This window comes from Manacus vitellinus, unplaced genomic scaffold, assembly GCF_001715985.3.
Source record: "Manacus vitellinus isolate BGI_N305 unplaced genomic scaffold, ASM171598v3 scaffold_21_pilon, whole genome shotgun sequence".
Lineage (NCBI taxonomy): Eukaryota > Metazoa > Chordata > Aves > Passeriformes > Pipridae > Manacus > Manacus vitellinus.
The window spans coordinates 8,782,864-8,806,035 of NW_021939546.1; the positions used below are offsets into that span (position 1 = coordinate 8,782,864).

Genomic DNA, 23,172 nt, shown 5'->3' on the forward strand with positions numbered 1-23,172 from the left:
TTTCAATAAGGAATGAGATCCTCTTTTTGAAAAGCAAACTGTTCTTGACCAAACCACTGCAAAGTTTACAGCACTTACAATTCCAGTGATGAAAATGTATCAGGGGTACTACAGTTTATGAATTAACTCACAGGAGTGCTCAGAAGTCCTAGATTATAGAACCCAGGGGTCTCAGGAATACATCCCTGAACACTGACTGTGTCTTGAACAGCTCATTATCTAACTAGGGAAGACAAACTATGGAATAAAGAAATATTCCATGCCCCAGTTAGTAGATGGGGGATGGAATGATAGCGATTATGTTGCCCCAGTTACAAAATGGAGATTATGGCAGAGTCAGAAACTGAAGCTGGAGCTCCTGGGTCTCTGTGCAGGTATTCAGAAGCAAGTCCCAAAACTTCAGTTCTGAGGAACTGCCTCTGTTGAGGCACAGCTGGATGGCACCCTGAGGGGAAGAGAGGGGCAGGGCTCTCCACCCTGGCTCTCTGGGAGGGTAAAGAACTGATCTATTGTGGGACACCCAAGACACAGGAAACAGAAGTTGGTTTCAGTTCAATAGAAATTATTCTTCTATTTGTTCATTTTTAGGAACATGTTTCCAGCCAATCTTGTTGAGGCCACATTCAAGCAGGTAAGTAGTTACATTCCTTTTCCTGATGAACGATGAGCCATCATCATATGGAACTTGTATTTTTGTGAACACGATCCAGCTACAGACATGGCACATTGCTTCAGATACTGTCAGCACTTTCAGCAGTTAACGGGTCCCTTTCCATAGCCTCAGCAGCCATGGTGTCCCAAGGCAAAACAAAGAAGCATCAAACTGTCCCTAGTGTGACCAGAGAGGCGACATGCACAGCTGTGTCAGCTCCACCTCTGCCTGAGGAGAGCTGGAGCCTCTTTAAGAGCTCCCAGTAACACCACACAAAGGAAGAACGGGATACCATGTTCAATTAAAGCAACAAAATAATGTGTTTGTGAATAATCTAATTACTCACTGGAATTTGGCCAGAAAACCTCATCTGAAAGTTCTGAGTGAGCAAGAGGCATGGCTGTAGTTATTTCACTGGGGGGAATATTTCATTGGAACCTTACCTCTGGGGAGACAGAGAGGAGGGCACTCTAGGGAGTCATTCCCAATTCTGTCTTATGGGAATGTAGCTCTGTCAGGAGACAATGTGTTTGCTGCACAAGGATCTGATTAGAGGAAACTATGATTTTGTTATGCTTTTCCAAAAAATTCAACTAGTTTTACAGATTTTAGCAGCACAGGGACAGGAGCTGTCATTCTTTTCAAGCTCGTCCCTTCAACATGCAGCCTTATTGAAACAGAGCACTTAGGAGATCTCACTAAACTATTAATTCCTGCTGGGATATTAGAGTAAAAACGCCTTTGCTTTGTTTCAGTATCGCACCAGGAGTATTCCCATCATTAAATCCAACAAAGCCTCATCTGAAAGCACCACTCGTCGCATTATAATATATGGAGTCCAGGATGAGAATGGATCCAACATCCAGAACTTTGCCTTGGACATCACTCCCCCTCCTGAAGTGATTTACAAATCAGAGCCAGGCACGAGTGACGGCATGAATGTGCTGGGGATTGTGATATTCTCTGCCACCATGGGTAGGTTTCAGATACGTTTGGTTTGTAATAATCCAAGTATCCATTTAAGAGAAAAGCATTGGGGTTGGGTTGCTTGGTTTATTGATTCAGCTTTTTAACTGTTTCTAGCTAAACTTTGTGAGGGAAAAGGGCAAGACTGTTACAGAGCTGTTTCCCCAGCCTTTCCAAGATAAATTTTCAAAATCCACGCAGTTCTGTTTTCTGTGCATACACTTGCATTCTTTTTGGTTTATTTTTTTCTCCATTATTTTGAGCTTTTATTTATGAACCATTTTTTGCTGACTGTAAGAAGCACTAATATAGGAGGCAGGACTACACCGGGTCAGAGCCACGGCCCCTTTGCCAGCATTCTGTTCCACTCTCCGGACAGCTGAAAAATCCCAGAGTTTCAAGGAATTCTACAATAAACAAGTCCACAGCAGACTTTCTTTCCAAAGCCTGAGAAGTTCATACACTTCTAATGCCCAGAGTGTTGTTTTACAAGAATAAAGAACTTCCCACACTGCTGTTGGTTAGGGGGGCATCAGGCTGAGACACCCCTGGCTCCCCTCTCCTGGCTGGATATTTTATGAGTTTTAAATCTGTGGATCTTCTTTTTTTTTAATTAAAACTTCATTTTATTTTTGCTCTCCTGCAATGTTGAGGGTTATATACCATCTAGTAGCTTGTCACAGTGGACTGTAAGAGCTTCTGTGTGGCTTATTTATTCAGTTCAACTTTCTGGAGGAACTCATTGGTGCCATATGTGTTATATTATGTTTGTGGATTTGGAAGAAGAAATTTAAACAAACATGTCCTAGTTAATCATAAAGTTCTGATGATTTTTATAAGAAAATGCTGATCAGATTTTCCTTACATAAATTTATTCTTGGAAGTTAATCTGGTCAGCAGAGGTAGTTCCATAAAACCTCTTTGCCTGGATTTATTATATTATGGCTCAGACCAGCACAAGGGGTCAAGATTCAAGCCTCAGATTAGCAGATTTGTCTCTGTTTTTACAGTTTCCCCAGTGGGTGGTATTCCATACACAACCCTGCTGGAAACTGGCTGTCTCCCAGTTTGCAGTATTTTTTAGTGAATTCCCAAAGTGCAATGGCACCACAAACACTATTCCAGTCCGAATGTGTTGGATATGAATGAATTAATTACATGTACTTATTAGGATCAAGGGCAATTTTGTACTTCTGAGCACAGAAGATCATTCATTGTCTTCCCAGAACTGAATGTGTGACTTTTACCATGTCCCCCAGTCTTGCTGGCCTGGGGCACCAGAGATGGAAGCTGAGATCTGGTTTCTTCCTGGCTGATGTTCAAAAACTATAGTACCACTTCTGTCACCTACATCATGGTCCTGCTGGGTCACTTGGGACTGTGACAGCCACCAACAAACCTGAGACACCAAACCCTCAAACCCTGGGACTATTCCAGTCTGTCATCTTGAACAAAGGATGCAGCCAAGCATTTATCACTGTCCTCAGCTTTCTGGACCCCTCCCCAAAATGGAAGCAATAAGACAGAAGACATGTGGCTTCAATCTCTATGAAAGAAGAGCATCCTTCCAAAGCTTTTAGTTATTGCAAAAAAATTATACAGGCCTTGGTGCTTTGCAGCAGTTTTGCCCATTTTGGCTGAGTCTTATTTGCACAAAGGTTTTTTTATACCAGAGAAAAACAGCACTAGGCTGGGTATGAGTTCTTATTACAGCTTCCTTAAGGTCCTTGAACAGCATAAAGAGACAAGAATTTAGACTTGAGCTAACTGTCTTTTCCTGAAGCAGGAGGTGAATTGCTTAGTAATCTCAGTCCAGGAGTAAATCTTGTGTGTGAATGACTGGACTTCTTTGCTGGGCATGCATTTAAATGGGCAATATTTGACAGGCAGAGTGTAAAGCCCTGCTGCTGACTCAGCTGTGATTAGCTACACTACCTCTCCTCACACAGTGTCAGGGATTGCTGTCAGAGATGATGACAGTAGCCAAGCACTGAGACATCTGATCTTTTTTTTCTTGGTGGAGCACATATTATTGATCCATGACAAGGAAAATGTTTGCACTGAAAAGTACCCTGGGACATCAGTGATGCAGACAGGAGGCCTCAGTCCTTCCCACTTCTCTGTCCCCCCATACCCACATGCCTAGGTAGGATAGTGTTTTAAAGAGTAAATCAGTCATTCCTGTAAAATTAAAAAGAAGACATTTCTTTTTTTTTTTTTGGCATTATAGAGATTTAGAAGATAAGACTCTTGTAAAACTGCCACCAACTAGAAGAGCTGAATTATATTTAATGTCCTATTACAATAGGAGTAACATGCTTAATGAAAGAGTGTCGTTTTCTGACCTAAACTTTACAGCTTAGATGAATATTAACAGGCTTACAAACATCTTGAATGCACTGTTATTGTGAAATCCCTGGATAAGCCAGCTGACAGCCTCCCTCCCTGCCCCAGCAGGGAATTGCCCTGGATGTGAGACGTGGCTCCCAAGTGCAGCTGTGGGCTCCACGGGCCAGAGCCCAAGCTCCTGTTCAAAGCAGGGACATGGCACATCCAGAGCAAGTGGCAGCAACACCCCCCTCCCAGCCCCCTGTGTCCCCACACAGCTCCTTCAAAGGCTGCCTCACTGGGTGCAGCTTGGTTTTGAAGTGCTTCCTTGAGCAATTAACTCCATCACTTATAATCCTTTCAGGGAGGGATGGCAGATAATTAACTGTAGGAAAATGTCATCTATTTATATGCATTAATGGAAACTACCCCTGTCTGGAGAATACATGGTTAGATGACACATCCCAGAGCTCTGTTCATTTCCTTTCTGGGCCCTGGGCACACATAAAGGAGTTTTACTCGCTTTCTTCTTTACTGGTTAGTCTTTATAGCAACTTGGCTTTTCTTCCCATAAATTTGCATTTCCTTACCTCCCCTAAATTTGCAAAGCCTGACTGATTATGACGGTTGGTTGTAATTATGTAGACAGACAACTACTAAAAATAAGATGGACACTTCATCATTAACTCCATTACCAGAGCAAACCTCAAAGCCTGGCTTTGCCTCCCAGGTGTCCCATGGGTGCTGTCAGGTTGTACACAGCACACAGGGGTGAGGCAGAGACAGATCCTTCCCTAGAAAATGTTTTTCAGAGGAAAAGCACTGGGGCTTTGTGTGAAGGCACCTGAGAAACTGAACCTTGATGCCTTTGACTGCAGGTATAATGTTGGGGAGAATGGGGAACAGTGGAGTTCCTTTGGTCAGCTTTTGCCAGTGCTTGAACGAATCTGTCATGAAGATTGTGGCAGTTGCTGTTTGGTAAGTAACTGTTTTTGTAAGAAAATCAGAATTTTTTTTAAAGAGTAAGAAAATGTCAACAGAAGAGAATGTACAGAAATTTCACAAACTTATTTCCAGGGAAATAAATGAGGGTGAATGATCCTTAGTTTTGCAGGGCCTTAGCATCTGAAGATGCACACACATCCTGTGCCTGGCTTGTACTGTCACTTTGACAGGGGCACCCTCTATGTTACTCCCAAACAATGAAATATGGCATGACTGGGTGGGGGTGTGCTGTATGCCCTAAGGGCACTGCCAATCCTTGGGCATGCCAAGAGGGATTATAGTACACCCAGCCCACACAAGGGAGAAGCAGGAGGGGATGCTCCAGCTGGTACTTCCATCCCTTACAGCACTGCTGCAGACCCAGCCAGACCTGCCAACCCACCTGTCCCAAAGATCAGAGGAACAGCAGGTGACTGACAACAACACAAACTATCAGCTCAGCACCTTCCCCACCCTTCAGAAGGTCCCCCAGTGTGGCCTAACCTGACATGGGGGGGAACCACTGCCAGCACTCAGCCTTTGTTTCCAGCTACCTTTTAATCTCAAGCTCTTTTGGCACCCATGGCTTTGTATGTAGCTGTGCACAGAAACATAAGTTTTCACAGAACATCTGTCCAGAGAGGGTTCAGAAACTATTCTTCTGCCTATTTATCTGCCCCAAATCAAACTCCCAGGCAGTCCAAGAGCATGTCTAATGTATATTGGTGTTTCTCCTCTGTCTTCCAAAGGCAGCATAAACATTTACTTAACAGCTTCCAATAACCATGAACGGAGCTTAGGATTCATCCCCCTCCTTCCCAGTAGCTTACATGCCTTAAGCTAAGAAGTTAGAGCTGCCTTCTGAACCAAAACATTTCCAAGTGGTTCCTGACCAGCACCACAACCTCAGCTGTGCTTTGGTCACACTCCTCACGTGTGAAAGAGGGGCTTGGTCTGACAAAACAACAGAACCCAGACAGGCTGCTGTGAGCTCTGCTCCAGGAGGGATTTCCCAGCTCATACTGTTTGATAGGAAGGAGCTGCCTCCTAATAATGACCTTCTTTTTGCTCAGGTATTTTCCCTTTGGAATTGTGTTCCTAATTGCTGGCAAAATCCTAGAAATGGATGACCCCTCAGCCATTGGGAAGAAGCTGGGTTTCTATGCCATCACAGTGGTGTGTGGCCTGGTGGTGCACGGGCTCTTTATTCTGCCAATGATGTACTTCTTCATCACCAAGAAGAATCCCATTGTCTTCATCAGAGGGATTCTTCAAGCCTTGCTCATTGCTCTGGCCACATCCTCCAGGTATTACAGAGTTTCTAGACAGATGAAATGAAATATTTGCTATTGGGAACAGCATCCCTGTAGTGGAGCAGATACACCTGTATGTGAGCAATGGTCCGATTCACTGCTATAATTTTTAAAGGCATGTCTCTCAACATTTGGAAGTTCTGTGGGAGCCATTTGACAATAATGTTTCTCGCAGTTTTCCCTTGGTTTAAAAAATATTGGACAAAAATGTGTTTTCTTAGAGGACTTAAAAGGAAATAAGATTTTTTCCATTAAAAAAAAAATATTGTGCTTCTATAAAGTTAATATATATGAGGGACACACAGTTTGTCCAGACTGCATTTTTGGTATTAGCTGGGAATCTCCTCTTTCAGTCATGTGGAAACATTTTACCCTTTCTACTCATCTTAGTCTTTGTTTCTTGGTACATTAAGAAAAGACTGTGGTTGCAAGCTATTGTCCAGCACTGGAAAAGTATTCAGCTGTTCTGCTCAAGGAATAATATTTTTTGCATCCCTTTTAGGGAGGATGTACAATGAGTTTTAACTGTAGCTGAACAAAGGTACAATGAAAATGGGAAACAGCTTTTGAAAAATGACTCCCAACAGGGATTAACTGGTACATGAGATGTGGTTGAAAGGGTTGGAATTGCCTTGCACAGAGTGGAGACAGGAATAACAAAATAGCATTGCTGTGTAGCTGATAGGACAACACGGTTTCAGGGCATCTGTGCCAGGAGGAATATATAAGATTAAAAGAAAGGAGAGGGAGGAGTTACTATTTCACTACAGAAGGTACTGGCTTTCCAATGTGTTACATTTTACAAGGTGTTTGCATATATAACAGCTTGCTCCAAAATGACCTATAAAGAGCAACATACTGTGAAATACAAAATCAAGAAAAATTGCATGCTGAGTGATGTTTAAACTCCAATTAGGCCTAAATAATTAAAGGAAGCTTTTTTATTAGAACATAAAAAGTTTGCAGCTTGGGATATTGTCACATCCCCAGATTCAAGTAGGATGCTAATTCTGCACTCCAAGATGTTAGTGTTGGAAAAGGCTCATCAGGCTCACATTTGACACACTTGACTATCTGCCCTGCTCCTCTAGGAATTCTGTTTCTGAAGAACTCTATTGCTGACAACTCAGCTTTTTTAAGCTGTGTTATTCCATTCACTCTCTCTCTCTCTTTTTTTTTTTTTTTTTTGGTCTAGAAAGAGATAACTTTTCCTAAAAATCTAACCTGAATATTTCTCTTTTTAGGAAAAAAAGAAAAGAGGAAATTTTTTTGTTCTTGTTTTATCTTTAGCATCCATAGAATAATTTGTCCTTTCCTTCTCCTTTTCTGTTAAAAAGCAACAAAAATATCCAACTTTTTCATGAGTATGGGTACCTTTAACAAGGAGGGTTTAATAAGACTTATAAAATGTGAGCAAGCTCTTTTCACAGACCTGCACATCACAGGGACTGTCACTGCACAGTTTAACTTGCAGGCAACTTCCAACCATGTAGGATGCCTGTGGTTCATCTTGGAACTCAGCTCCTCCTTGGGAGAGCTGGACTCCTAGGAAGGAGCCCCAAAAGCCATCATGGGAAGGAGAGGCAGACAGGCTGATCAGGCACAGCTATAAAGCCAAAATCTCAGCCTACAGAAGTGATGAGAGAGAGGTGTCTGTCTCTGTTGAGCTCCCTCAAGATAAACCAATACTTACTTGAAGGTTTTTTCAGCCCCATTTCCTTATCCCAAGCTGACATGAGAGTGTCCACTGGCAGCAGGGAACATATGGGGAGTCCAGATTTCTCATAAACTTCTGCTGGCTTTGACTCTCCCTGAGCTCCAACAGGTCCAGGGACATCAAGGGCTTGGACACAGCAGTGCAAGGAATAATGACATATTTATAGGCCCAGAGAGGGAGTAATTTGGGAACAGAGCTCTGGCACCAGCTGGCAGCTCAGCCTGTCATGAACCACCAGCAGGACTTGTTACCAGATTTAGTATCTTTATTGACAGAAGTTAATGTACTACTAAAGTTAAGGTGAATCCTGAGGAAAGGCTCTGAACATACGGATTTGAGGCTTGGACATGTTTGATGGATTTAGCTCTGTCTGTCCCTTCTTAAGAGTGTGTATATTTTGCAAATCCAACACAGGCCCAACATGGTTTCTAATGTTTTCCTGCTCAAATAGCAGTGCCTTGTCTAGAGAGAGCTGAACTTTTCACCTTGGTTGCTCTGAAAGGAATGGATACTGCACATAACTGAGCTGCTGCCAAAAGAACATGCACAAATAATTGGGGCTGGACAGGAGAGCTGCTTCTCCTGACAGTCAGCACATGTGTGTTTGGTTAAATCAGACTTGCCACAGGGGCATTATATAACACTCATCATGTGGGTATTGGATTTTCAAATCATCTTGGAGGAGAACAAAGAGCTGGTTTTAAGAATACTGATGTGTTTCTTGGAGATAATTCTGTGTCAGTTGATGCCTACATCTAAAGATAGAAAACCCCAGATCAGTGGGCTGATACTCATTTCACCTGTGGAAAGCTTATTTTCAAAGCTAAAAATCAAACTACAAGCAGCAAAACCAATCCCATTTACAAAACCCAAGAATGTAACCCAGGGGAAGCTGAAAGCCTGTAAGCAGCCACCTCATGGCAATGATTTTACTGAATCTGAACAACATTTCAACTCACGTCCCTTAGTGAAAGGTTCTGGACCCCATTCTCAGTCTCCTTATATTTCTCCCAATTTTCCTGGTTCATCTTCACTGCCTCAGTGAGGGGAGTGCAGCACCTGCTGCCACTGCCCACCCTGCCCTACCCCGGGGGGTTCAGGCTGCACAGTTGGGGATCTCTCACTGGCTGCTTTTGTCCCCTCACGTCCTTCCTGATCTTGTCACCTCTTACCACTCTCAAAAAGCAATATCTGGCCTACAGGCAAAATTCATCTTGATTTTAGCTTTCCTCGTTCCAACGGTAAGAGGGAATTTTGTTTTTCTAGGTCATCTCTCCATACCATTAATGAATTAAAGCAGCATCTTTTCAGTGGTACATCCCATCAAAAGAAGCAATTTAGAAACAAGTTATAAACCACAACTTTTTCAAGGGTTTTGCTGCTTATGAAACACTGAGATCTTGGCTATTGCAGAGTGTAAATTGAAGGCAGATTTAGAAACGGGAGATGAGATCAGTTTGTTGATTTTTTTGGAGCAAATACCAAAATGCATTTGAATGATAAGATAAACAGAGCAGCTGAACAGCTGCTCTTCCACAGTGACTAGCTGTCTTTGTGGCTCACACTAGTAAGAGCTGGGCCTGATCCAGCATTAGCTTATGCTCAGTCTCTGCAGCTGCAGCATTTTATCCCAAAATTGAGATAAGACTCTGAAAATGTATTTTTAATTGTTGGAGTTAGTGCTGGGAAAAGATACCTCTCAGCTGAAAGCTTTAGGACAGTTTTTAAAAGACTTAAGAGATTAAGATCAGCACTTCAGAGTATTTTTTCCTCCTAATAAATGTTAAATGTCAGGCTTTCATGTTACTGCTCCACTGTTTAACACTAAATAAATATCAATAAATAAAATAGCTTTCAAGAAAACAAACTTCACCTAATTTAACTGGAGAGGCAAATTAAAGTATTAATTTGGTAATGTTTTTTATAATATTGAAATTATATATTTATATAACTCAAAAATTGCAGTAGGAACTCTTTTTTTTTTTCACTGCCACCTGTAAGTCACCAACAGCCAAAGTCTTGAATAAGACATATGTTTTTCTGGTATGTGGCAGATGATACATTATAAATAAAAATGAACCATCATTGAACAAGACAACCTCTCCTGGGATGCTCTGAATCATTTTTCTCACCTGTATTCAGGGAAAGTTCATTGAGATGAAACAGGTGCTGAAAGGGTAACCAGGGATGTAAAGCAGCAATCTGGTAAGAGAAGACTTGGAAATCTGATTGGGTCAATCCAGGCTGAGAGAGGACAAAGTTGATTTCTAACATTATGTGTTGTAACACATTTGATTATGCAAGGAGAAATACATAAAGCACATAAAAGCAAAGTTAGTGTAAATTGAGAAGAGTACAACTAGATTGTAAATTAAATTTCTCATCTGAGCAGTGAGTTCTGGAAAGCCTTTCAGTAGGAGTAGTCAGGACAGACAGTTTACTGGCTCTAAGGATGCAGTGTCATAAATTTGAGTGAAATTCTGTAGTAGTTGCCTGTGCTAGGAAGGTACAAGAGTCCTTGACCCGGGAATTTGTTTCCTTTCAATATCTTGCACAATGTTTCTCATCATCACTGCACTTATATTCTGTCCATTTTCTTCTTTATTATAATACTTAACAAACAACAAACCCATTGCCTTGTCATGTGCCCTAGAAATTTGACTTCATCCAGCACAAAATTCAAAGGGAAGACACACCTGACTCTGAGATAGAGCACAAGTTTACAAGTTGAATTCTTGTACAAACAGTGTCACACATTTGGTTTACAGCAATGGAAACAGATACAGATTTTGCTGCCTGTGCCATTGGTATTATGGGATTGTTTTGCACAATCTTTGTCACACCTCAACCAAACTGGAACATGCCAATCAGCTAAAATTTGCACATCTCACAGCTCAGCTCTCAGAACAGGCAGACACTGAGGTTTAATATTCTGGTATGTCGGAGTGTGGGCAAGGTGGAGAGGCCCTGTAAGATTACCTTTTCCTCTTCTTTGTCCCAAAAAGAAATCAGACAGGGTTTTCTTATAAAAAAGCCAAATGGCAGAGGAAAGACTGTCTTTAAAAACAAGAAACCCTCCACAACTGAAGTAGCTGCAGGGAAGGAAGACAATGAATAGTAAATTAAGTAATTATTTCTTGGCCATGCCTATGGTTAGAACACCTAGAAGTGCTCCTGGTCTGCTCCCAGTTGCAGCTCCACCAGGGTGTTCAGTTCTACATTATCTGTGAGCTCCACCTTCATCCTCTTATTTTATGGTAAACAAGACACAGAGAATTTCAGTCATTCACAAAAGACTGTGTGTAAAATCATAGGCATGCCCAGAGAGAAATGACATCTCATGTGCAGTTAGGGGGGTTATGGGGTTAAGCTTTGCTGGGTTTGTTTTTCAAACTAGATATTGATTAAATATTAGGACTGCCTGAATGGAAAAGTTTAATATACCCCAGTTATTCGAGGCAATCAGATTTCCATTGCTTCCTCACCCTTTCAGTTTATTTCCATACTTAGACTTTTGTCCAGATTTTCAGGCAATGGCTGCCAGTTTGTAGTAAATCATTCACCAGTCAGGCTTCATAAAAGTTATAGAAAACAGAGGTATCATAATGAAAATATCTTTTTTCTTTTGTGTTTCTATTGCAGGAAGTTTCTTTTCCTTTCCAAGCACTGTTACTTTCCTCAAACAATAGCTTGCACAAATACCAAATGACAACTCCTACTCACGGAAACATTTTTCTTACACATTCCTGCAAACTTGGAGTTACAATTTCAGAGTTTTTGGAATCCTTTGTAGGTCATTTGTAATGACTGAGAAACACTTTGTAGATCAAATGTGTTATCTTCAATTCAGAACAGCTAATGGCCATTGTAAGATGAGGTATCAGAGCCCCATTGCTGATGTGAAGGTCCCAACCCACGGTGACATATCCATCTGAAGTGCCCAAAACAATGGAAAGACCCCTCCATTTCATGGCTCAGGGCACGAAAATCACATGAGAACAGGACATTAAAGACCTTTAGTATCATGACACCAACATTTCCCCTATAACTATCTTTTTAAAGAGGTAACTTTGGAATAGTATTGAAGGAGGTTGCTGTATTACATGTATTTAAACAGTCTCAGATACTGAGCAGTATACTAAAATTGGTATCACAACAAGGAAAATATCTTGCAATTTGTATATTTTCTTTAGTGGTGTTACTTACTTTCCATACAAACTGATGTGCCATAAAAATTGCTCACTCACTTGAATGCAGTTTAATTACTCATTGTATAGTGAAGGTGACAGCACATGGTAAAATGCAGAATGTTACAAAAAGACCTATAAAATATACAACTAAACATGTATCAAAGTGTTACAATTTAAAAATGTGTGCATCCTATTGAAAATGAGAAAATTTATGACCATGTAATATTTTATTAATTGTCTCAGTTTACAAAAACAAAAATCAGATTTCAGGGTATGAAATTCGGGGTTAAAGTTTTGAAGGGATCAAGCTGGTTGTAAAATAAATACCTGTCAAACAGTCTTATACCATTCCATTCTATTCCACACACATACATCTAATTTACACGTGCACACATCATTATAGAACCTGCAATTATGTGGTTGTTATATGATCACACAAGGGACGTGGGCAGACCTGTCCCAGAGAGGAAATGGGATTTTACATTCCCGAGTACAGAAGTTCGGTCTGTAACTTTTATTTTCAGGCATGCTGTTGATCAGATCTTTGCCTAACCCTTTGCAGAAATAAGAAATTGTTTGCATATGAGGCAGGCCTGGAAGGTAACACTTTTAGAATCCATGAGTGCACAACAGTTTTCAGAGATTCTACTATCAAGCTGCACAGTGCGTTCGTCTTTCTTTCATTTGAGTGTACAACATTGCCTCTGTGGGGTTTCTGTCCTTTTTTTTCCGAAAGAGGGAAAGACAGAACAATATTTTTAACTTTGGGGAAGCAAAATGTACACTATTATACATTCATTTATGCCTTTTTTAGATGTAACTGTCTTTATCCTCCCTCAAGCAGAGGAGCAAGTTACCTGGCAAGTGAGCACAAGTGCAGAGCAGTGCCCAGACAGTGTAAAATCCCCCCTGCCTGGAGAAGGTTTGCTACAACTCATTCATTCCCCAGAAATAAAAATAAACCAGCGTGTGTTTCTCTGGTGTTCTGCAGCTCAGCCACCCTGCCTATCACATTCAAGTGCTTGCTGGAGAACAACCACGTGGACAGGAGGATCGCGCGGTTCGTGCTGCCCGTGGGGGCCACCATCAACATGGACGGCACGGCGCTGTACGAGGCCGTGGCCGCCATCTTCATCGCACAGGTCAACAACTACGAGCTGGACTTCGGGCAGATCATCACCATAAGGTAATCCAAAGATGCATTCCTCACAGAATGGTTGTCCTTAACTAATGCAGAGCTCAGGGACTGCATGGAGAGAAATTGCACTGCTCCTGTTCAATACATGCACGTGGACACCAGGAAATCATAGAATCATAGAATCATAGAATCAGCTGGGTTGGAAGGGACCTCTGAGATCATCAAGTCCAACCCTTGATCCACCACCACTGTGGTTAATAGGCCATGGTACTGATGCCACATCCAGTCTCTTTTTAAAAATCTCCAAGGACAGAGAATTCACCACTTCCCTGGGCAGCCCGTTCCAATGTCTGATCACCTTCTCTGTAAAGAAATTCTTTCTAATATCTAACCTAAACCTCCCCTGGCACAACTTGAGACCATGTCCTCTTGTCTTGCTGATAGTTGCCTGGGAAAAGAGACCAACCCCCACCTGGCTACAACCTCTTTTCAGGTAGTTGTAGAGAGTGGTGAGGTCTCCCCTGAGCCTCCTCTTCTCCAGGCTGAACAACCCCAGCTCCCTCAGCCTCTCCTCATAGGATTTGTGCTTGAGTCCCTTCACCAGCCTTATTGCCCTCCTCTGGACCTGCTCCAGGACCTCAAATGTGCTCCTGTTGGAGGATAACTGTCTCATTTTTACACTGATCACTTTAGGACTGGGACATTTTACTGTTATTGCTGTCTCAAACACTATTTTAAACTTCAGGAAAGTTTTCAACTTCAAGCATGATTTGCGTCTTTACATGAGAGGAGAAGGTTAAAAAATGCAAAACTAGAAGTCGTATTTCAGATAGCGGGGAATAGTCTGTTAGGAAGCTCTTGGAGAATCAGGGGGAAGAGGGAAGGAGGACAGATGCTACTATCAGGGCAGGTTTTCATGAATATGTCATATCCCTCAGATATTTTTAAAATGTCTTCTCTGCTGCTTGTTAAAGCAGAAAATTTCATAAACAACCATGCTCTCAGTGGGCAGAGAGTGCTATGGCTGTGTACTCCATCCTTGAAAAGCCTGTAATGGATCCAAAAGACTAGAAGATCCAGCTGAACAATTACTGCCAGAATAACTCCAGTGACTGCCAAAGAATCCCTCAGGGACTGAAACCTGCAGGTTTCCAGCAGGGAACAAATGATTATAAAAACATTCCTCATAGTCAGAGCCTTGTGCAACATATTTGACATGTGCTTATCTACCCACTCACTGACCTCACCGCTGCCCCGTTCACACTGCTGGGCCTTGTCTGTCTTCTGCTGGACCTGAAAACCTTCATGACAAGAAGAGGAGAGTCCTGAAACAAACCCCACATGACAGCTGAGGTTTGCTAATGGGCTCCTGGCAAGGTCTGGGTAGACCAGATGAAAAAGAAACAAATTGTGCCCATATGAGCTCTTGCTTCAGGCTCACATTCTCTTTGAAAACTGTTGGAACGACCCTGTGCTAAAATTTAGTCTTTTCTGATTTGGAATTTGGAGATTTTTTTTAGCATGTAATCCCAAAATACGGCCCAGAGCATGAGCAGACATTACATACACTTTGAAGTAAAGAATGGTAATTTTAAAAATTAAGGAGAAGGAGGATGATGGTAAATGGAAAGAAGGTAAATTCTAGTTTTCTCAAAGCAGAACTCTATTTTATCTCTTATTTTTACCCCCCACATCAAGTGCTGGTACACAAGGACCAGACAGAGGTAAAACAGTGGAATGAAAATACAAATAAAGATTGGAAAAATCTAGGAAACAAAAAGAAATAAAAAGACTCACAAAAGAAGGCGGCAAACAGGAAATCACAGTGGACCCAGTACCTTCAATATCTTAATCCAAATTCTGCCCTAGATCTTGGGACTTTGGGACCTCGAGATTTAAAATTCAAATATTCTGAGTTCTAGGGTATTTTTGCCAGAGGGGAAAAATGTTAGAAAAAAAAAATCAGTCTACTTTGCTCATAGTTTGTAAAATCCAGGCTAACAGTTTCTATCAATGTGATTTTGCAAACAAAGATGTAGCAGAGAAAGAGAGTAAAGATTCTGTTTTCATCAATTGAGCATATTATAGAAAGAAACATCTACATGAAGGTAAAAATGGAATGGAACAATCTTAGACAAACATTCCTGGGTTTGCTCCCAATAAAGTCATGAGACTTTCTGGCCTGAACTGCCCTAAGAGGCAGCAGCAGTTCTGATCAGCCAGTCAGTTCATATCACAAACAAGAGCCTTTTAAGGTTTATTAGAGTTATCTCTTACTCAGCTACTGAGCTTGTGTCCCTTCCTTTCCACCTACATTCTGTTACAATGCTATCAGGATGCTAAGCAAGTTAACTTTCAAAATGTAGTTTTAAGTCTTTCTCGTTCCCCATCACACCCACATGCAAATGTTTGGGGCTTTTCATTGCAGAAAAGGGCTCTAGTTAGAAATCCTGCTGCTGCTGTACTGGTCCACTGTACAGCTGTAAGCAAGAGACTGGATCTCTCTGTGTTTCAGTTTCCATGTGGGTAATTACTGTTACCCTCATTTTCCACAGGAGGGTGATGACACTTAACTGATTGCCAAAAGCTCTGACATTCTGGACTGATGAATGCAGTGGATTTGCAGTGTATACACTTTCTGTCATCCTTTTACAACTGTCAGCCTCTGGGTTTTGTCTTTCTGCTGAATGGCCTAGCTCTTGGAAGTGGCTGGATTGGTGGAAATTAGTACATCCAGTCACTTTTGCTCCTGGAAAAATGAATGAAATCCCTCCCCTAAAAGTAACATTATGAAAAAAACATTAAGCCTGCCAGGTCCACTCTTGCCCTGGTCTCCCATTCAGTTCTGCTTGCCTGGTTGAAAAAATGGTGTGAAGGTCAAGTAAAAATACTTTCCAGAAGCTGGTGATGTACAGTCACATTCATGCTTGCTGAATATTAAGATCCAAGTATGCAAAGCCATGTGCTGTGCAAGGTCTTCACCTTGACCCAGCCTCTTTTCCCTTGGCCTCACCTCTCTGTGAGGGACTGACATCAAAGGCCCAGGCTCAGCCAGGCACGGATTTGCCTGGCACAGGGACTGCCCATGGTGACTCAGAGGTGTCTGCTGGGATTTGCCTGGCACAGGGACTGCCCATGGTGACTCAGGAATGTCTGCTGGGAGCTCTGCTGCCAAGGGGGAAGCAGAGATGAGCAGTGCTGGCAGATTCATGGCCCACAAGGAGCTGACACAACCCACGGTCTGGCTGGGCCCTTTGCTCTGCACCTCTGGCATTAACAGGTAACAGAACTGCCCCACCAGTGCCGAGGCTGCGAAGGTTGAGAGGGAGAATTTAGCCCTGGGCAGACAGTTTGGCCTGTTCTTGCTCTCACCTGGTTTGTGTCCACAAAACACTGTCACTTCCTTGCAGTGGCCTGTGTGAGAAGGAGTATGGTTTAGGAAAGCTCCTGTAGGAACATGATGTGGCATCTTGCAGAGCAACCCATCACTGGTAAAGCTTCTTCCTTTCTTTCTTTGTTGAAGTATCACAGCAACAGCTGCCAGCATAGGTGCTGCAGGCATCCCCCAGGCTGGGCTGGTGACAATGGTCATTGTTCTCACCTCGGTCGGGCTCCCAACAGACGACATCACGTTGATAATTGCTGTGGACTGGGCACTGTAAGTAACATTCAGCTTTTGAGGTTTCCATTGTGGCAACTTGGTTAAAAAGGCAGAGGGTCTCCAGGGGTGTAGTAATACAGATATATATAAAAGGCATAGCAAGTGATTATGTTATTTGAAATGGTGTTAATGTGGCCTCATTATTTTCTCTGCTGATGTGGACATTATATGGAAAAAGACACAGACAAATGAGAGAGAGTCTCGATGAGACTTGGAAATATGACCTGCATGGAAAGGCTGAAGAAGTGGAGTTTATTTGGTCTAAAAGCAGAGCAGGTTGAAGAGGTCACCACAGCAGCTTCTTACATAGATGAGATTGTCCTGAAGAGGACAGTGATCAACTTTCACATTTACAGGGAGGGAGGATGAAGTAGAATGAAGTACCTATCTTAAATCAGATCCAGGAAAACTTAAAGAGTTATTTTTATCTAGAAGGACAGTCAGGCAATGGAACTATGACAGACTCAGCCTGAATGTAATACTTGCCACGTACTGCAAGAGGACTAATAATGTCCTCCTTTTATCACAGATCCTGATACAATTCTGTTCTTTCTGATTTCAAATTATTTTTTATTTAGTCCATATAAAATATACCTCCTTTAATACAGTGGACTTTGATCACATGAAGGTTTGGGTAAAAATGCATTACAAGTCCATTCTGTTATATATCCCATTTTATTAAACTTCTAGCCACCAATTTTTTGTACAAAGAACTGTGAGAAGAATGATTTCCTGTTCAATGTAATAGAATATTACTATTATTATCATTAATAGGAGTCATGAGTCTTGTGTTGTATGAATATTTTAAGACTGTATTACAATAGCCTTTTCCCTCTATATTGCTCAGTTTTTGCCCAGCTCTTGCAACATCGACATTTCATTGTTTTTCCAGGAGGTCTTCCAGCATATATGGGAATTATGCTTCTTTTTGTCTTACACAACTTTTCAAAACAACAGAGAAAAAACTTTTCAGGCTATAGTTCCAGACGGTATTAAAAAGTGAGCAAGGAACAGACCCAATTTTCTGTCTGTTGCAGATGACCTTTCAAACAAAAAGTATTTTTCTGTATTTCGGCACTTGGTGGTTTCAAGAGCCTGCAGATGCAAAGTGTCAACATGGTTGACATGATGAATGTTTTCAGTATTAGTTTTGGAAGTACTGGAGTATGAAGAATGCTTAAAGAAGGCTGGCTAGATGATCTCACAAGACTGAAATACCCATTACAATGCACTGCAGATATTACAACTCCTTTAGGTAGCCATAACATGTATGTGACCTTCATACCTCTAGGTAGTGCTTAGAGACATAAAGAAAAGAATCAAAATGTTTCTCAGCTAAGGCATTAAACACGATGTAAAAGCTTTGCACCTTTAATAAATCATCTAAAGCCAAAGTACCACTGCAAACCTGACTCACATGTTTGCACTGACAGAAATGCCCCAGCAGCAGGTTGGGCTCTTAGCAGAGAAATGCCAGTGTGTGCAGTGTGGTTCTACTCAGAGGTAGTGCAGACTGCTCCACACACACAGGAACAGGGAATACAGCTGGTCATCAGTGCACCAGGCAATTCATTTTCTTAAGAGTTTCAGTGTGGTGCACTGTTTCCTCAGAAAAATTCTGTCTTCAGAAAAGATGCTCATCAGAGCTCAAGAGGGAGTGCAAACTCTCGAGCTCTGCTCACACAGCTGCTTCTCCACCACGGCTGACTCTCTGCACAATCCAACATTCACAACGTGGAGTATCTTTCCAAGAATCACAATTTGATGATTAACCAAGGGGAAAAAAAGTCAATGTTTAACAGGAATATTTATCAGTATGTGCTGTAACAGTATTTTTCCCTGCTTAACATATTCTTATGGGAATTTTCTTCACGGCAAAACCCAAAATCGGAACAGCAGGAATTAGAAAAATGGATTGAGCAAACAAGTGTAGGGCTGGGTCCTGGAGTCAACAACCACATCCTGGTGGAGGCTGTGGAATATTATTGCTGAAGTTACTTGCAGTTGCACGTACAGCTTGGGTAACTGCACACACAAATAAGCTTTCATGCAGGAACTTTCCTGATAATTAAGCAGGCAACTAGATAAACATTTATATTCACCAAGTACCTGCCTGAAACAGCTGAAAAAAAATCAGTACAGAGTTTCAATTCTTTTCTATATTAAGATACAGGATCAGAAATCTAGGTAGTGTTGATATTGGACCGTAACTGACTTCAAGAAGCCAAACATCTGGAGATTTCTGAACCTCCATTTTATAACCTATATTTATAAATTAAGTTACTAATATGACACAGACTTCAAATGTATATATTTTTCTTGGAAAAGACATGATATATTTCAGACTTAAAAGCTGTATCGTCTATTTGAAATCTCATCAGTTTTAACTAATAGATTCCAGGATGACTCAAGTGTAACACTTGTCTATGACAGCCACTTACTTTTGTGGATTTACAATCTGTATTTTAATAAATTTATCTTTTAGACAGTGGGCAGAAGGTAAAGAAAGAAAGGAAGAAATTCCAAACATGAATAAATGAAAAGTAGTTAAACTGTATATACACAAAGTACTGTCAAGCAGACAAATTTAAATTGGAAACGGTAACTGGAAATGAAGAATCTTTAGGAGCCATTGCACAGCCACCATAAGAGCCAAAGCCACCATAGCTTTTTCAGGAATGAACATGATTTAAATATGGTCAGTGCCTGCTTAGTTTGTGGGTATAACCATCAATAACCTTCTTAAGTAGCATTTTGGTTGCTGAGATTGGGACCTTGATCGCTGGTTGTACTGACTGACCTCTACTTTTATTGAATTAAGACATTTGCAGCACCAGTCTCCAAATCAGGCATGTTACTGGACCTTATCATGTACACTCAGACAAAAAAGCAGTCGTGGTCTGCTCTGTTACACCTTTTTAGTTCCAATCAGCTGGCCTGTGTAGGGAGGCATCACTGTTCCAGTTAACTCAGTTACAAAATAAAGTGTGTGGCAGCACAGCACACTGAGCTCAGAAAAGGCTGGAAAACCCAGCTGAGCTGCATCATAGCTGGAGGCTGCCCCGTGCCAAACTCCTCACTACCATCTCTAAACCCTTTAGCTCATAAAAGCAGCAAAACTGGCCTTTAGCTACAATTACTGCAGCGATGAAGGCACAGGAATGTACCCAAAGAGCCAGCGACTTACTATGACTATTCCATTTTCCAGAGACAGGTTCAGAACAATGATCAATGTCCTGGGAGACGCGCTGGCTGCCGGGATCATGGCCCACATCTGCCGGAAGGAGTTTGTCAAGGATGGTGATGAGGTAACTATGCCATAAGCCAGGGCGTGCCAGCAAGTGCCACGCTGTGGCAAAGAACCTGCCAGCGCCCACATTTGGGTCATCTAGTTTATAAAGGGTGTGTCAGAGATGGGACAGAATTGGGCATGTGCTGCTTAGCAGGTGGGGTGGAGGGATGCTTTTCCATGAGGTCATGTGAAAAGCCACTGGAGTTCCAGGCTGGCCAGCCAGCTGTGCCTGGCACACTGGGCTGGGAGCAGGGAAGCAGCTGCACTGCCCTGTCATTGCACAAGGTGCTGGAGCTGCCAGTCTCCCACTCAGGCCCCCAGTCCTGACTGGACAGTAATTGTCCTTCTCCTAAAACTGTGACCAGTAACAGAGTAGGGTGACAAATGTTCTTGACTGCTTGTGTGTAGGGGGAGGCGAAGGTACCTATGAGTGTGTATATCCATCATCAATAAGCTCACATCAAAAGCAACTCCCCTGGGTGTTTCCAGCATTCTGTGTCAGCATCACCTGAAGCCACCACTGCAATCATTTTCTTTCCAGACTAGCACAAGCACATTACTCCATTCTAGACTTCATCCTCAGGCATCTTCATGCCTTCTACACTTAATACAAGTCCCTCACTACATCTTTTTGTTCTTCCTTCTCTGTACCTTATTTCAGACACCACGCATACCTGTGCATTCTGAAGCCCCCACCTCCTTCCACTCCTATGCATTTTCCCCTTCCTCTGGAACTCCTCCTCATGGCCCTCCAAATCCTTGACAAAGGAGACTCCTAATTCCATGAGCCCATGATGTTTGGAGGTGCTAATCTCCAACCATTTCAGCTCATGGCAGACTCTCACTACCTTTCTTCCATAAAGACAGAATAGTTCATGCAGGAAAGTTTCTTTATCGGGACTAATTTTCACAAGGTGTGCTTAATTTCTGTGCATCATTTGTAGTACTCCAGACAAATAACAAAGTTTTATTTCTATCATTATCTCTCCCATTCTACAGTCATTCTACTCAATCCCATTCTCATGCCTTCCAGCAATGTTCATTTAAAATTCCTGCTCTTTCAAGTTGTGTATAGAAAGACAGGCTGTGTCCTCCTGAAGTAATTACTGATGACAGGATTAGGCCTGAATATATGGGCTACACATACAGCTAGCTGCAAAAAACCCTAAACATACAGCCTAATGTTAAGGCACGTCACCCCTTACAAAGCCAGGAGTGTAGCCTGAGCTCCTGCACAACACAGGCCTCTGACATTTCATTGCCATACTTGGAACTCAGGCAGAGCTTAAGAAGAGATGTTTCAATAATATGAAATCCCTCCTAAGGGATTATTTAGTCATCTGTGATGAGATTTTTTCTTTGAATCATGCTCTATAACTGTACTAAAATATACTGCTGGTCTGCCATACATTTTGGCTGCATAATTTGTGCAGTTAGTAATGAATACCCAAAGGCCATATTTTCTCAGCTGCAAGCCCACCTCTCTTCTCTGCCAGTACTTACGTCTTACTTTCCCCATCAGAATCTGGTTTGACTTAAAGAACACTTCAATATTTAACTTATGAATCAGTTAATAAAATCCTTTTTATTTCTTTTGAAACAGTGCAGAGACAGGTGCTAGTTTATTGGGTTAGAAAAAAAGGCAGAAGGCAACAACAAATGACTTACTGATCTAAGTAACTGCACTTAAGAGCAAGCACTGCCCAAAGCTCAGCACTGAGAGTCTGTACCTTTAGAACTCAGCCCTGAAATTCTAGTCTGTATTTGCCCTGCTTCTGTTGCTTTACCAATGGCGTGCAGTTATTACCATAATTTGTAATGACAGAATTTGTGCTTTTACACAGAGACACCTTCACTTTGTGCAGATGTTGCAAAGATGCCTTAGTGTATATGAGAAACAGGTCCTGGAAGTCTATGGAGGCTCTAGATAATTCTGGTGAATGTAAAGCAGCCCACAGGCTTTCCAGTAAAAATTGTATCCTGTTGTATACAGCAATGAGTGGCAGTATTCCAGATCTTAATGCTTTTCACATAGGTGCCACTGATCTGTGAAACTAAGCCTGTTAACATCCATCAGATTGTGGCTTACCAGAGAAATGGCTGTGTGAAGACCATGAATGAATCTCGTGGACCAGAAACAGTGAAAGGGTTTCAGCACCATACACCCGTACAAGTGGAGCAAGAAGAAACTCCAGTGGAGAATCACACTAAGAAATCCAACAGTAAAGACCACTGCACTATTGAAATAAATGAACTAGAAACAAATGTGTAACTGCTGCACTCAGTGGTATCTCACACCCCAGTGACTTGATACCCAATCTCTACCTCACAGCTGGAAGAGGGACTCTTTGCCTTGAACAGGAATACGTGGAATTATCTCCACCCTGCTTGTACTGGAGCTAAGAGACCAGCTGTGAACGTCAGGAAAGGCACACAGCTTGCAAGGGACATGGGCTTCTCTAGGTGGAAGATTTTAATACTGAAAAATTAACTCATGGATGACTGCTGTTTTATTCTGCACTCATTTGACTTCAATAGAGTATTTGACTCCTTCGGCTCCTTTTTTTAAAAAAGCTTTTTCTATCTGACCCTTCTTGATTTTCTAACCAAAGCCTTTTTTTTTGTGAATCTCAGTAATTATGAACACTGTATTTATGTAGAATTTTTGCTATGTGAAAATGTTTCACCAAAATTGCTAAAGATACCAATTTTGTCTAACATTCACTAAATATAGAGTTTGTGCTTAGCTTTAGAACAGCAGTAAGAAAATCACACTGATTTCCTTGTCACAAGGGGTTACATCTATTACTAAATAACAGTCCAAGCAGAGGGGAAGCCAAGTGTGCATTTGTGCAAGAAAGGGCATTAAGGTAATTCTGATGGGCAGCCTCCAGAGCCAGGCATTCAAGTGTGATACACAAAGAATTCCTA

The 23,172-nt window shown here is 41.8% G+C and overlaps 1 protein-coding gene across 1 annotated transcript in view; it reads left to right on the forward strand.

Annotated features, from left to right (window-relative positions):
* The window catches only part of SLC1A7 (solute carrier family 1 member 7), a 48,085-nt gene extending 25,572 nt beyond the window's left edge, over positions 1–22,513 (forward strand). The window contains exons 4-11 of the mRNA XM_018072165.2: positions 589–631; positions 1,408–1,627; positions 4,825–4,924; positions 6,004–6,237; positions 13,142–13,336; positions 16,812–16,946; positions 20,158–20,257; positions 22,277–22,513. Of these exons, the coding sequence (XP_017927654.1) occupies positions 589–631; positions 1,408–1,627; positions 4,825–4,924; positions 6,004–6,237; positions 13,142–13,336; positions 16,812–16,946; positions 20,158–20,257; positions 22,277–22,513 (1,264 nt within the window). The remainder of the gene's footprint in view (positions 1–588; positions 632–1,407; positions 1,628–4,824; positions 4,925–6,003; positions 6,238–13,141; positions 13,337–16,811; positions 16,947–20,157; positions 20,258–22,276) is intronic.
* The last annotated feature ends 659 nt before the right edge of the window (positions 22,514–23,172 follow it).